Below are 15708 nucleotides of genomic sequence, written 5' to 3' on the forward strand. Positions count from 1 at the left end.
TTGTTGCACTTTGTATTAGTAAAAAGCCCATATTACTTGTCACCAAATTCAGCAGCTCTTACTTTAGCCCTCATATGCATTGAAATGAATTTTAGCCATTTAACACACATAAATGTTTAAAACCTGTTAGACATGATTTCAGGTTGATAGTCTAAAACAAAAAAGTATAAGGCCTGTATACATGCACTTTCTGACCAGCGTTTGATTTGCATCTATTCTGACTCTGCCTGCAGCATTCAAAAGTGTTAATGCTCCGTAAAAAACAAGAGTTCTTTTGGCATGCTCATTAAGTATATAGTACACTATGTTGCAGTAAAGTTTTAGCATACTTTAATGAATGTGCTTGTAATGCTTTGTTGAAGCGAGGACTAATAATAAATAAGGTTTTAAATACACTTCCAATGCCTCAATAGTGCATACTGGCATATAAGGTTCAAACCTCACATCAAGGATGTAAAGCGAAACGTTTTTTTACAAACAACAATACCCAGTCATCTGCATTGCCATAAGGTTTCCAGTCACTTCACTCCAGTACTTGGGGGTAAGGGAGCCTGAATTCTTCAGGGCAAGGAGTCAACAATGTGCTGGCAACATTCCTTAGAGGTTCAGGTCCATGTTGACATGATAGCATTACAAAATTGTGGCATAAAGGGATGCACATGATCAGCAACAATACTGCAGTTGTAGTATTTAAACAATGCTCTGTTGGGCCTAATGTGTGCCACGAAAAGATTTTCCACACAATTTGCATCTGTTATTGACCTTTCATATGCATGTCACAGCAGAAATTGAGATTTGTCAGACCAGGCAATGTTTTTCCAATCTGCAGTTGTCCAGTTTTTCATTCATACGACTTGGGGACACTGCTTACCATGGAGTATAGAGCGCACAATGCTGGCAATAAGGCATGAATATTCTAATAACTTGTCTGGCCTGATTCTTCCTCTCTATGGCCCCTGTATGGAGACCCTTCAGATTATTTAGTGTCCACAGCGTAGGCATTTTTATTAGGTTTAATTATATTTTATGTCTGATATATATTTTTACTAGCGGGGATGGTGCCATCTGCACTTTCCTGCCACCGCCCCCTACTCTCCACCGTAGGTCTCCCAGTGAAGGGTTACTTGGTCAGCTGCACTACAGCGACCCAGGATCTGCATCAGGGCAGATTCGGACCTCACCAGGAGCAGCATCCTGCAAGCCCCAGTGGACACCAGCATGGCTGAGACAGCTGGCAGTGTTTCCTCCGAGCTAGCACACTGACTCTACAAGCAAGATCCTAAAGATGATGCAAACAGCATTAGACTCCAGGTAGCTGGGGAAATAGTGTTGTGGGGGGCTGTAGTAATTAAAGCCTACACAAGGGACTATTCTAGAAAGGCAAGGAGCCGCCAGTTTTGTGCTGGAGATAGTAGAGGAGGTGCTTTCTTTAATAGTAGCACTTCCCCCTTGACAAGTTTCTGAGCAGGGAAGGCGGCCATTTCCTTACTTTGACTCTAGTGCCTGGTCCCTTAATTGTGGGAAAAGTTTTTCACCGCAGTGTTGATTGTGCTTTTATGCTGCTTTGTCATACCTGTTTGCCATCACTTTACTCTTATTTTATCTCTCGAGTACTGACTTTCTTTACCAACTGGGTCGCTGTACTCACTCTTTTTGTCACTGTACTCTTAGTGAATTACATGTATATTGAGTACTGACCCTATTTAGCACTTTTATTTAAAATAAAAAGCTATAATGCTACAAAGGGAACTTCCATGAAGGGCAGTTGTTTGTCCCACGTTGGGCTCTTCGAAGGGGTCGGCAGGCTTGGAATATATATATATTCTAATGTGTGTGTATGTGTAAAAATAAATTTATTTATAGAGCTAGATCAATCTCTGTCCTACCTAGACTGTATTTTATGGGTCTTTTTTTGTTAATATGTGCTATTGGTCGGCATTGTTTCAGCAAAAAGGGACTACTTCCAGATCAAAGGGTGCTAGGGGGAAATGATCAGTAGTGTACTTCACCTGTTCAAAATGCAGACAACATCACCCAGTGGATATTCGGACCCAGATGCCTGATGCGCAACTTGCAAATCTGAGGACCAGTGGATGGGTATGTCTAGGGGAAGAACGCACCTGAAATGGTGGAGCCAAACTGGGTTGCCATTGCGGAGCTCAAAAAGGATGCAGGGCATCTGGTGCCCATAGGTAAAAACGTCCTTCCTACTCTTCCCCTAGGGGCTCCGTTTGCTGATACCCATTCTCAGGGGACCCAGACCCTACTGCAGCAGCACAGGAAACTCCCTGGATGCGTAACCTGAAAAGATCAATTCAGGGGCTGGTTGTCACAACTACCGGTTATAGTCATAAGCTGGTAGAACAGGTGTTAGAGGTCTTCGTCTCCAGCTGCCTTTCCTGTAGAGCTTGATGTGCTCACGGGTACTCGGATGCCCCCAGGTCTTATGCTCTGCATAGTACAAGCTTATGAATTAGACCGTAGCGCAGCAAGGAAATGGCAGCGCGAGGCAAACAAAGTCAGAGACAGGCCGAGGTCAAAGGGCATGAGCAGGCAGTGAAGTGGGATCCAGCAGAAAGACTGGATATCTGAGTCACGGGCAGAAGTCAGTCGCCAGCCTAGAATCACAAATCACCAATAAGCCAAAGGTCATACACAGAAAGGTCTATGCAGGAGTACAGGAACACAGGTCAGCAGCAAGGAAACGGAACCCTATAACTGGCAGGGAGGCTAAGCCCTCCCTGCCTTAAATACTGAAAATTACCAATCAGGAGCAAGGTCCATAAACAGATAATAAGCCGCAGCTGTGGAATGTGTAAATTGCTCATGCGCCAGAGCAACAGCTTGCCGGGTCGCAGCGCTAACTACGTTGATTACTTACACACGCACCTGGCTGTGTACTGAAAGCAAGGAACAGCAGGATAGTATGCAGGTTCTACTGGAGACTGGTAGCGGTGATCTGCGGGTAGATGTGCTGGAGATTCAGAAAACAGGTAGCAATAATCAGCAGAGCATTACCACAGGATAGTGGAGTAAACACAGGCTGTGTGATCTGCAGATGGATGTGCTGGAGCCTTCAGAGAACAGGCAGCAAATAGGAGCGAGGGAACAGGACATCTGAACAGGAGAGTAGACCTGACGATCTGGCAACATTGTAGAGAAGTAGATGCTTTAAATAGGCAGAACTGACAGGCAATTAGCCAAGCAAGATAATGCAGGAAGTATTGAGCAGACCAGCAAGTGAATGCAGGAAGAGAAAAACAGGTGAGAACAGTCACCATAATGCAGGTTTAGCTGGTGCAATGTGTGACACATCCGAGTACTTGAGTGACACTATCCTTGATGCAGGTCAGACTCTATCCAAAAACTCCACCCTAGCAGTAGCAGCAAAACGTCTTCTCTGGATCCGCTTCTGGAAGGTAGATGCAGAGAAAAGTCTAGGAAGACTTTTGAGAGGTCTGTCCTTTTTGGTCCTGAACTGGACAAGATCATTTCTCAGGCCAGAGAAGGGAAGAGCTCCTTTATTCCTGTTAATGCCCCAAAGACTAGGGATTGTAGTTTCCGGTCCTTTTGCTACGTTGGTAGAAGAAAGGGAACTGCCATGAGGGGCAGTTGTTTGTCCCACGTTGGACTCTTCAAAGGGGTCAGCAGGCTTGGAAGGGCAGACGTCCTGATCAATGCCATGCAAGAGGACAAATTTCTCGCCTCTGTGGATATCAAGAAGGTAAACCTAAACCTCCCAATATGGGAAAACCTCTACAGCCTTCTCAGGTTCGTGGTGGATGTGTCTCATTACCAAAAGGCACTACCCCTTGGTCTGGTTACAGAACCAAGGGTATTTACAAAAGTTATGTTGGGCTTGTAAGCTCTCTTAAGGACAAAAGGGGTGACTGTAAAACTGTCAAACTCTGTCCCTCTTCTCCTGACCCATTTGCACTTGACATTGGCAACATTGAAATTGCACAGATAGGTCACAATACCAGCAGAAATCCAGTCTTGTCCCTGCCCAGCCCATGATTTTTCTGGGTCTCCTGTTTGACACCACCTGTCAGAGGATGCTTTTACCAGAAGAGAAAATTTTGGCCGTTCAGAAACAGGTGAAGATCTTGTTGTCTCAGGCAAGTTTCCATTCTGCATTGTATGATGCTCAGTTCCTCTTGAGGAAGCAGACTTCTTGAGTCTCCATGCCATTGACCCCGAGGAATGAACCCTCCCTCCGGAAGTGTTCAATCAAATTGTGGAGAGGTGGGTTCAGCCATAGGTCAACATGATGGCTTCTTGGCTGAACCACAAAGTTTGGTATCGGTATTGTGCAAGAACCAGAGATCTGTAAGCATTCCTAGTGGATGCCATGACTGTTACCTGGTAGTCCCAGATAGTGTATCTTTTTCCCTCCAATTCCGATGCCATCTCAGGTACTGGTAATGGGCAATAGGGAGGAGGTGTCAGTAATTTTGTTGGCAGTTGACAGGCTGAGAAGATCATGGTACAAACCACCATGGAGACTACCTCTCATAGACTGTCTGTTTTTCCACTAGAACTGGCTTTGGCGGTTGAGGCCTTGATTCTGCACAAAGGTCTATCTGAGAAGGTCCATCCATACATAACCAGGGCCAGCAAACCAGTCTCTTTCAATATTCACTACAGAGAGTGTGGAAAACTTACATAGGCTGGTGTGAAAGGAGTGGTTTACCCACCGCTTTTTTTAGATTGGCTCGCTTCTTGTCCTTCCAGGAGGGCCTTGACTGGGTTGATATTCACTTCACTCAAAATTCAGGTATTGGTGTTATACATCTTCTTCCAAAGTAAACTGGCTACTGTGCCTGAAGTCTAGACCTTTTCTCAAGGGACTCTTCATGTGCAACCGCCCTTTGTTTCACTGGTAGCACCATGGAATCTGAACTTTGTCCTTTCAGAGATACAAAAGCCACCTTTTGAAACTCTGGAGTCTATTGATTTCAAATTTGTTACCTGGAATGTGTCTTTTTTTTTTTATTTACGAAAGGAGTGTCTGAATGACTACCCTGTCTATCAAGTCATCATTTCTTGTCTTTCACTCTGACGAAGGCTGTTCTGCGCACCAGAGCTTCTTTCCAGCCCTAGGTGATGTTAAAATTTCATCTTAACCACGATGTTGTTATCCCTGCATTGGACCAGGACTTGACCTCAGGCAGAGAGAACGCACTTCTGTTGTATGTGGTTAGGGCCTTGCAGATCTATGTGGACTGATCAGCCTCCTTGTCCTGTACAATGCACACAACTAAACAGTTGCAAGGTGGTCAAGACTTCCATATGTCAGGCTTATATTGTGGAGGGAACCCCAGTTCCTGACTATATTCCAGCTTGCTCTACAGATCAGTGAGCACCTCCTGCATGGCACGGACTGAAGTCTCTGTTGAATAACTGTCGGACAGCAATATAGTCCTCCCTCCCCTAGATTCTATTGGTTCAGTGCATGTTTCAGAAGAACGCTTTGGCCGAAAAGTTTTGCACACAGTAGTGTCTGAGGGTACTCAAACCTAAGAGCAGCTGTGGAACATCCCCATGGTAAGCAGTGTCCCACAAAAGGTTTGAATGAGAGCAGAGAGTTTTTGTACTCACTGTAAAGTTCATTTCTCTGAATCCATTTGAGGGGACACTGCGTTCCCACCCTTTTATGTTGTTTATTGGTTGTGTGGTTCTTGTTTGATCATTACTCTAATCCTATCCTTAGGGTTTTGTTAGTTAAAAAACTGAAATGTATTTATACAGAGGGCAAATAGGGAGCATGCCAGACAAGTTGGTAGCTTATTAGTGCTCCCAGCACAGTGCCGTGGATACCCCATGGTAAACGGTCTCACCGCAAATAGCTTTAGAAAAATGGATTTTACAGTGAGTACAAAAATCTTTTTCATGAGCTTATCCCCACTGTAGCATCAATTTATTGTTCTGAGCTGACAGCTGTATAAGCGGATGTGGTCTTCTGCTGCTGTAAGCATGCTATTTTGGGTTACAATCACCTTCCTGGCAGCTTGAACCAGTCCAGCTAGCCAATAACTGGCTTATTTTTGTTTTGCACACCTTTTTCTGTAAACTAAAGACTGTTCTGCATGAAAATCCCAGGAGATCAGCCGCTTCGGGGATACTAAAATCACCACTTCTGGCACCAATAGTTATTCCAGTCAAAATCACATCACATCACAATAATAGAAACAGTGGTTCCTCTTAAGGTGCTTATTTGGCTTTAGCCTCTGTCAGTAAATGGGTTAAACATTTTTTTTTCTTCTTACTGAATTCCCATGTATTAAGAAGAGGGAAGGGATGAATAGAGGGCATGTGAAATGCACTGGTCACGCTACATTATTTCTTTTCCTTTTTACATTTCGAGGGATATTTCTATCCAGAGGAGTTGATGTGAAAACACACACACACACACTGCACTAGTTACCAATACTGCTGTCATAGATTACATCTCATGACCTCCACTACAATTAGAACCCTAGTGAAATAATGTGTTGCACTGATTGCTCTACTGTCCTATATTTTCCAACCAATGCTGCATAATACTAATCTTCACCTCCTACATTAACAGTGTCCTGGACTATTAGACTCACAGATCAGTTCTTGGATACTTCCTGGCTTCTCTGGCAGCTTCACTTAAAGACATGTAGCTGCACACATAGGAGTCAGTTGAAAGGCAACTTTATTGTTCTTCGAACAGATAACCTGGTCTTGGCTTTTTCCTGTTGTTTGCCGATTGTTAGATTCAAGTGTTCCATGATGCATGAAACCGATCAAGAGGAGTACCATGCCTTCATCGTTGCCTGTACAGACCGTCTCTGAGGACTCAAAACTAAATTGTGCTTCATTTCTGTTCTCCATAAAAAAAGGACTGTTAAATTCAACCAAGAATAGACAGGCTTGGGACAGTTATCAGAACAATGTCTGACTAACCTACATAGTAACATAGTTGATGAGGTTGAAAAAAAGACACCAGTCCATCAATTTCAACCTATTTTGGATCTCCTGCGATCCTGCACTTATATTTGAAATTGATCCAGAGTAAGCAACCGTCAATCTGTTTCAATTGTGAAAATACCCCAGACTCAATATTGCAGTCCTATTTTACCCTATATCCACTATTATCCTTCATTTTAATTAACAGTCGTATCCCTGGATATACACTTATCCGCTAAAAATTTGTCTAACCCTTTCTTAAACATATCTATTGAATCTGCAATCACAACCTTCCCTGGCAATGAATTCCATATTTTGACTGCCCTTACTGTAAAGAACCCCTTCCTTTGCTGGTTGTGAAATTTCCTCTCCTCTAAAATTAGGGGGTGACCGCGTGTCCTCTGTATAGTCCTTGGGGTAAAAAGTTCCCATGAAAGTTCTCCGTATTGACCCTTAATGTATTTGTACATAGTAATCATTTCTCCCCTTAGATGCCTCTTTTCTAAAGTAAACATACCTAAACTGGCTAACCTTTCCTCATAACTTAATGACTCGCTACCCTTTATCATTTTTGTCGCCCTTCCGTGAACCCTTTCTAGTTCCAAATTATCTTTTATTTATAGAGTGGTGCCCAGAACTGTACTGCATGTTCAAGATGAGGTCTTACCAACGATTTATACAGTGGCAAAATTACACTGTCTTGCCTTGCATCTATGCCCCTTTTTATGCATGCCAATACTTTGTTTGCCCTTGCAGCTCCTGATTGACATTGAGCACTATTGCTAAGTCTACTATCTATGAGCACTCCCAAATCCTTTTCCATTATAGATTTTCCTAAATTAATTGCATTTAATTTATAGATTGCATTCTTGTTTTTGATCCCTACATGCATAACCTTACATTTATCTATGTTAAACCTCATATTCCATTTGGCCGCCCAATCCTCCAGTTTGCTCTGATTTTATTACCTTACAGAGTTTAGTGTCATCTGCAAAAATAGAAACTTTACTCTCTAAACCATCACCAAGGTCATTAATAAATATATTAAAAAGAAGTGGCCCCAGCACGGAACCTTGAGGTACTCCACTTAAAACTTTTGCCCAATTAGAAAATGTTCCATTTATCACAACTTTCTGTTCCCTATTCTCTAACCAGTTTTCGATCCAAGTACAAATGTTGATTCCTAGATCCAGTTCCCTTATTTTGTAAACCAACCTCTGTGTGGCACTGTATCAAAGGCCTTTGCAAAATCTAAGTAGACCACATCTACTGTGCTGCCCTGGTCTAAGTTCCCACTAACTTCCTCGTAGAAACTAATTAGATTACTTTGACATGACCTATCCCTCACAAATCCATGCTGATTCCCACTAATAATTTTATTGCGCACCAAGTAATCCTGAATACTATCCCTTAAAATACCTTCCAGTAGTTTCCCCACTATTGATGTCAGGCTTACAGGTCTATAATTTCCTGGTTGTGATCTCATCCCCTTTTTAAACAACGGCATCACATCTGCTATTCGCCAATCCATTGGTAATGAGCCTGATGAGATTTAATCTCTGAAAATTAAGAATAGCAGTATAGCTATCTCCGAGTTTAACTCCATAAGGACCTTTGGGTGTATGCCATCAGGACCTGGAGCTTTATTTATCTTAATATTCTTCATTCGCCTTTGGACTTCCTCTGACAACCAAGTATTAATTAATGGTATGTTTCATTTCCATTTTTATGTATTACTCCTACCATTTGTTCCTCTCTAGTAAATACTGAAGAAAAGAAAGTGTTTAATACCTCTGCTTTTTCCTTAGTATCATTTATCAATTCACCCATCTCGCTTCTTAGGGGTCCTATATTATCTTTTTTTTTAATCCTTTTGTCATTTATATACTTAAAAAACTATTTGGGGTTTGTCTTACTTTCTTTTGCAACGTGCCTATCATTTTCTAATTTAGCCAATCTAATTTCCTTTTTGCATGTTTTATTACATTCCTTGTACCTACGGAAGGACTCCTCTGACTTAAACAATTTAAATGCACACTTCTTCCTTTGCATTTCTTCCCTTTTTATTTAGCCACATTGGTTTAGACTTAATTATTTTACATTTATTTCCCATAGGAATGAACTTTTACATGTATGTTTCCATCAACATTTTAAAGACAGCCAACCTTTCTTCCTTCAAAAGCTTTGTCCCAGTCTATGCTCTTTATAGACTCCTTTAGCATATTAAAATTTGCCTTTCTAAAGTTTAAAGTCCTAGTTGATCACTTATGCTGTTGCTTCTGGAAACTAATTTCAAATGAGACCATATTATGATCACTGTTTCCCAAGTGCTCCCTTACTTGAATATTTGATATTACATCTACATTGTTTATTATTATTAGGTCCAGTATAGTCCGGTTTCTAGTTGGTTCCTCTACTAATTGGGACATGTAATGGTCTTTTAGCATGCTCAGAAACCTATTTCCCCTAGCTGTACCGCAGGTCTCAGTACTCCAATCAATGTCCGGATAATTAAAATCCCCCGTAACTAAAATTTGACCTAGTTGTATAGCCTTTTCAATTTGCTGTAGAAGTTGGGCTTCCTCAAATTGTACGAATATCTGGCGGTTTATAGCATATACCTATCAGCAACTCCTCTGAACTTTTTCCTCCGCTGGATATTTCCACCCACAATGCCTCTATATTATCACCAATATTCTCGTATATAACTTTCTGAATACTTGGTTTTAATATAAATACATACTCCTCCCCTTTTATTTACCCTATCCCTCCTGAAGAGAGTATAGCCTTCCAAGTTGACTGCCCAGTCATGTGTATCATCCCACCAGGTCTCCGTAATACCTATAATATCATACTGCTCATTCATTGCTACTAGTTCTAACTCCCCCATTTTACCTGTCAGGCTTCTTGCATTTGCAAGCATACACTTAAGTCTATTGCCTCCCTTAGGCATTTCTTTTTGCTTTAAAAAAGGGCCTCTCTTTATCGACTATGCTTCCCTTTCCCCCCCCCTCTCCACCCCCTTGACTCTTGTTAAATTCCTCCTTACTACTCTCAATGTCTATCCCATAAATACTTGCTTGCCCCTCCACCCGGAGCCTAGTTTAAAATCTCCTCTAACCTTCTAACCATCCTCTCCCCTAGCACTGCAGCCCCCTCCTCATTCAGGTGCAATCCATCTCGACAATAAAGATGGCAACTGACCGAGAAATCAGCCCAGTGCTCTAAGAATCCAAAACCCTCCTTCCTACACCAAACTTTTAGCCATGCATTAACCTCCCTAATCTCCTGCTGCCTCCCTGGACTAGCGCGTGGCACAGGTAGTATTTCCGAAAATACTACCTTGGATGTTCTTGCCTTAAGTTTGCGACCTATGTCCCTGAAATCATTCTTTAGGACACCCCTTCTTCCCCTAATTCGGTCACTGGTGCCAACATGCACCAAAACCACTGGGTCATTCCCAGCCCCTCCCAACAATCTGTCCACCCGATCCGCAATATGCCGAGCCCGAGCACCCGGGAGACAACACACTGTTCGGCATGCACGGTCCCGGGAATAGATTGCCCTATCTACCTTCCTAATAATTGAAACCCCTACCACCACAATCCGCCTGGATCCCAAAGTAACTTTGGTCCCATCTATACTGGAGAGACCATTCCCCTGGTTGCTAGAGGAAGCAGTCTCATCCAACTCTACCAATTCTGAACTACTTTCCACAGTATCTTCATCCAATCTGTCAACTGAAAAAAATGGTTGAAATACAAGCTCAACAAATCTGAGTACCATAAATTCTTTAAATAATTTTCAAATGCTTTTGCGTAGACAAAGAAAAACACAGAAATAATAAATGCACTGTTACATTTATTTAGGCCCAAAAAAAGAAAAAAAAACTAGAATTTTTTTAACAAAAGAATTGAAATGAAAAGAACAACACACAACAAGGCTATAAATACAGCACAGTTGACAGAGTGACAGTCAGCTCTACAGTGCATATGTCAAGAACTTAGATCACCATTATTGTTCAGGGCCACATGTTGGAAATCAGATCAGCAGAGATGTGCTTTGGTGCTGCTCTGCACACAAGAGCACCACAGCATTATGTAACATTATACATGCGAGTTATAAATCGGCAAGAACAGAAAATGCCCCATACAACAATGTTAATGGAGGACATCGACTGGCAATTTAATTGTGAGGAGGCATTGGCTAACCAAGTAAGTTCTACATACGGACATTAAAATCAATAGTTCAAAATGTTATCAACAAACGTGAACAAAGTCTTCAGTACATATGTTTTCTGGCAAAATGTTAATTTCACATTTTGATCTTGCCTCTCACTTGCACATTCACACTCCCGCTGTGCTCCCCACTTATGGAATTCCCTACCTCGCCCAAACAGGCATTTCCACAGCATTCAAATATTTAGATGTTCTCTAAAAAAAAAAAAAAAAAAAAAAAAAAAAATCTAATTTTTTTTAAAGCTTACTTTATCCCTGATGAGGCTATTCACACTAATACACATTCACAACAGTCCTAATCTCCACTCTTAGCCACAATCGCTCCTCTTTTTTCAGCTTTGCCCTCTTCCACTTAGAATGTAAACTAATAAGCAGGGTCCTCCATAAACTTTGTTTTCATGCCTGCATTTAGTCTGAGTATGTCCTGCTTTCCCTACTGTACAGTGTTGCGGAGCACTGTGGCTCCTTAAAAATCTAAGATAATAATTGCTTACAGCATAGACAGTTGTTAACACTTCGTACAATATAGTGGAGGTTTTTTTGGAATGTTCATTATTATCCTTTAATTAGAATATTGCTCCACCATATTACCTAGTGTTTACAAAGAATAAATCGCTTCAATCCCTGCCACATTGATGCTTAAAAGTCAATTCTCTACCACACAAAATACACATATTTTGGACCATTTTGTTAGCAGTCAGTTAACCTACCATTATGTTTTTTGGACTACTGGAGAAAACCAGAGCACCTGGATGAAACCCCATGGAAGCACAAAGACAACATACAAACTGCACGCCAATAATGAACTGGTCGGATTCAAACACATGGTCCCAGAGTTGTGAGGCAGAAATACTACCTACTATGTCTGTGCAGTGCCTGTAAAAGCCCAGACATCTCTCCTCCACTCTCATTACATGCTTCCATTCCCAGTTACACTCTATGGAATTCCCTCCCTTGTACAATAAGACTTTACTCTGGTTTACAAACCTTTAAGTATTCTCCGGAAACCCAACTCTTCAGACTAGCTTATAATATTCCAACCACCCTTTTAACCTCTAAGGTTACCCTTTTACCACAATTTGTACAATTCACATAAGACAACAGCTCCCTGACCAACATTGCTGTGTGATTGGATGATATAGCATACAAATCACTTTTTACCTTTGTAATCTGCCTGGATCGAAATGCAATATGTAGACTTAACCTTATGAATCCAACTCCGATTGTCCCCTTGCAAGCAGGGCCTTCTAACCTCTTTGTATGTATTACTCAGTATTATTTTAATACTGTTTGTCCTCGATTGTAAAGTGGTACGAAATTTGCTGGCGCTATATAAATGTTGAAGATGATGGGGTACATGCTGGCACTATGTATAATATGTGGGATGATTATCTGCTAATCACTATTGCACATGGTTGCATTGCAACATAAATCACCATACTCTTAAAAATCTTTTTGTTTTGCTCGATTCACAAATTATTCGTTGTAAAACTGATCACTCCTAAAATTTTGGATATTTGTCCAGGCCTGATTTATGCAATAAAAGTAAATGCCAGGTGAATCACTAATCACTAGAGACCCATAGGCCATATTTTCTTAAGGCTAAAGTGTGAGTACAATAAGCACCAGTAAAAGTCATCATTTAATAAAGTATGGATGCAGAAATGTTCAGATACCCTTATTAAAAACTAGTGTGGTGGTAGACAACTAATAGCTGCATTTGGCCCATAAAGTGATCACATATGGTTCTCCTGAACACAAGTAATTCTCTCTTTGGTCCTTTTCGTATCAACTCTGATGTCAGACCCATAAGCATAGTGGATTTACAGTCAATGAAATAGGCAAGTCTTTGATTGGATATAGAGGTCTCCCCAGTTTGAAAAGCCACACTTCATGCTAGGGATTTGATCTCTACATTTGCAGAAACATCAGTTCAAATTTTATTAGTGGTGTCCTTTTGGCCCCTAAAAAGTATGTTGCCAATCACTGCTGTAGAGAGGAGTTTTGGAATAGGGTCCACAGAAAAATTAAATAATTATAATTCCCCTATAATCTATTATTATTAATTTTTATTTATAGGGCGCCACAAAGTGTCCGTAGCGCCGTACAAGGACAAACAATGGCACAGTACAAGTAACAGTAAGCACTATAACTATGGGGGCTCAGGCACAGCATGAAAGAGAGGGAGGGGAAAAGTGAGTATAGGCAGGTAACTATGGCCCAAGAGGGTGGGCACAGATGACAGGTTGAGAGTCACTGAGGGGAGCGGAGAGAAGCGAGAGGAGACAGAGGGCAGAGGGACCGAGAGGAGGTGAGCAGAGTAGCTGGAGAGCGCAGTTAAAAGTGATGGAAACAGGAGGTAGGAGAGCCCTGCTCAAAGGAGCAAACAATCTAAAGGGAGGGGAAGACAGATAGACACATGGATGAGACCGAGTCGAGGAAGGGGGAGAAGGGAAGAAGGGATGAGAAAGAGAGGTAGCCGACCGGTGGGAGTTTAGGCATGAGACTGGAAGGCTTTAAGGAAAAGGTGGGTTTTTAATGTTCGTTTGAAAGAGGACAGATTAGGGGAAGTTCTGATGGAGCGGGGGAGCTTGTTCCAATGGAGGGGAGCGGCGCGGGAGAAGTCTTGGATACGTGCGTGAGAGGAGGTAATCAGAGGGGAAGAGAGGCGATGATCATTGGACGAACGCAGTGGGCGGGAGGGAGTGTGAATAGAGATAAGGTTAGAGATGTAGGGAGCAGTGGAGTTGGTGAGTGCCTTGTAAGTCAGTGTGAGGAGCTTGAAAAGGATTCTGTAGGGGAAGGGGAGCCAGTGAAGGGCTTGGTAGAGTGGGGAGACAGAGGTGGAACGGCGAGAGAGGAAAATAAGCCTAGCAGCGGCGTTAAGTACAGATCTAAGGAGAGCGATATTAGAGAGGGGGGGGCCGATAAGGAGAAGGTTGCAGTAGTCCAAGCGGGAGATGATCAGAGAGTGGACGAGAGATTTGGTGGCATCCTGGGAGAGGAAGGGCCGAATGCGGGCAATGTTGCGAAGCTGGAAACGTCAGGATTTGGCGAGAGAGTGAATGTGAGGGGCAAAGGAGAGAGAGGAGTCGAGGATGAGACCTAGGCAGCGGAGTTGGGGAACAGGGGAGATAGATGAGTTGTCAACATTGATAGAGAGGTCAGAGGGGAAGGAGGTACGAGAGGGAGGAAAGACAATGAGTTCAGTTTTAGCAAGATTGAGTTTAAGAGCAAGATATAAAGAGCTATATAAATAAATGGTGATAACATAATCCCCATAACAAATGTATATAGATCCTTTACAATAATGAAAAATGCTTCGTTTTCACATTACCAGTATAACATATATAACGTTTTCCTTAAAACAGGTATAGTTTGCCTAAAAGAACAACACTGTTAAAGATTTAGTAAGATACAAAATTCTTTAAAGATAGTCTCCCATAAAGAAGCTTGCAGGTTCCGTCACCCGAGCCATCATAGACCAGCAATCCTAGAAATATTAAATTCAGTAATACAACTAATCAAATAACGGTGTTACGTTCTGCAATGGCCTCTAAATACTGGTAGAGCAGTTTGATCCCAACTTTCCTCCCACCGCATTTGTTTGGACTCGTGTAGATTTTGTCGAAATTGTTTCAGTTTGCTTGAGCTGCTAGTAAATGAAGTGAATAACATCTGTGAAACAATTTAGAAAAAAACAAAACATTTGTTAATATAATCTTGTCACAAAACAAAATCTAATTTTTTAGACGGGGGCACAAAATAAGGTGCAGAAGTGGATTTACAAATAAAGACATAAACAGATTTTATAGAGCCTTCATTTTCTGTAAGTCTGTATGTCAACTGTTTTAAAATGGGCAGAAATAAAACAAGCTGTAACCAATCAGATCATCAAATCTTCACAGCAGCACAGACAGAAGAGATCAGTAGGAAGCAGTGGACTGCTGAAGGAGCTGGATAACACCCACAGCATAGAAAATCTATGTGAAACTTAAAGTGATGCAGGGAGACTATAGTGTCAAATACACCTCTAGATGAAACATGCCTATCTATAAATAAGAAGGTTTGAGATATACGCAAACATAATGGACAAAATAAATTACCTCATTTAAGAACAGCTCCCATTAAAATTACAGTCCCTAGGAAGAACTCTGAGTGGTGTAACATTTCAATAGACTACTAGCAGTCTCTCTCTGAAGCATTAGTGGGACACAATGATGCAGGGGTAAGCAGGCTTGACATTTACACAAGCTACCATCTGCATGTACTGGCCAGTGGGTAAACGGCTTCAGGCTGGTTACACAGTATGTCATACTTAAATGGAGCTAGGCATGGTGGTAACCAACGTTTGCAGTGCGGGAGGGGTCAATAAATGACTAACAACTGACGTCCTCGCATTCATATGTAGTAAATAGAGCATGCAGCATACAAAGATGCTGGAGTGCTGCTGCTTCCAAGTGTAGGTGCAATGTTATATAAATTAATTTGTAGTGTATGTATCCATCTGAATGAGGTCGCCTTGTTGAGGTAA

The 15708-nt window shown here is 41.8% G+C and overlaps 1 protein-coding gene across 1 annotated transcript in view; it reads right to left on the reverse strand.

Annotated features, from left to right (window-relative positions):
• Positions 1-13744: 13744 nt before the first annotated feature.
• Positions 13745-15708, reverse strand: part of ALG1 (ALG1 chitobiosyldiphosphodolichol beta-mannosyltransferase) — a 29175-nt gene continuing 27211 nt past the window's right edge. Inside the window, exon 13 of the mRNA XM_075179856.1 lies at positions 13745-14852. Within this exon, the coding sequence (XP_075035957.1) occupies positions 14712-14852 (141 nt within the window). The 3' untranslated portion in view covers positions 13745-14711. The remainder of the gene's footprint in view (positions 14853-15708) is intronic.

Source organism: Mixophyes fleayi, chromosome 7 (assembly GCF_038048845.1).
Source record: "Mixophyes fleayi isolate aMixFle1 chromosome 7, aMixFle1.hap1, whole genome shotgun sequence".
In the NCBI taxonomy this organism is placed as follows: domain Eukaryota; kingdom Metazoa; phylum Chordata; class Amphibia; order Anura; family Limnodynastidae; genus Mixophyes; species Mixophyes fleayi.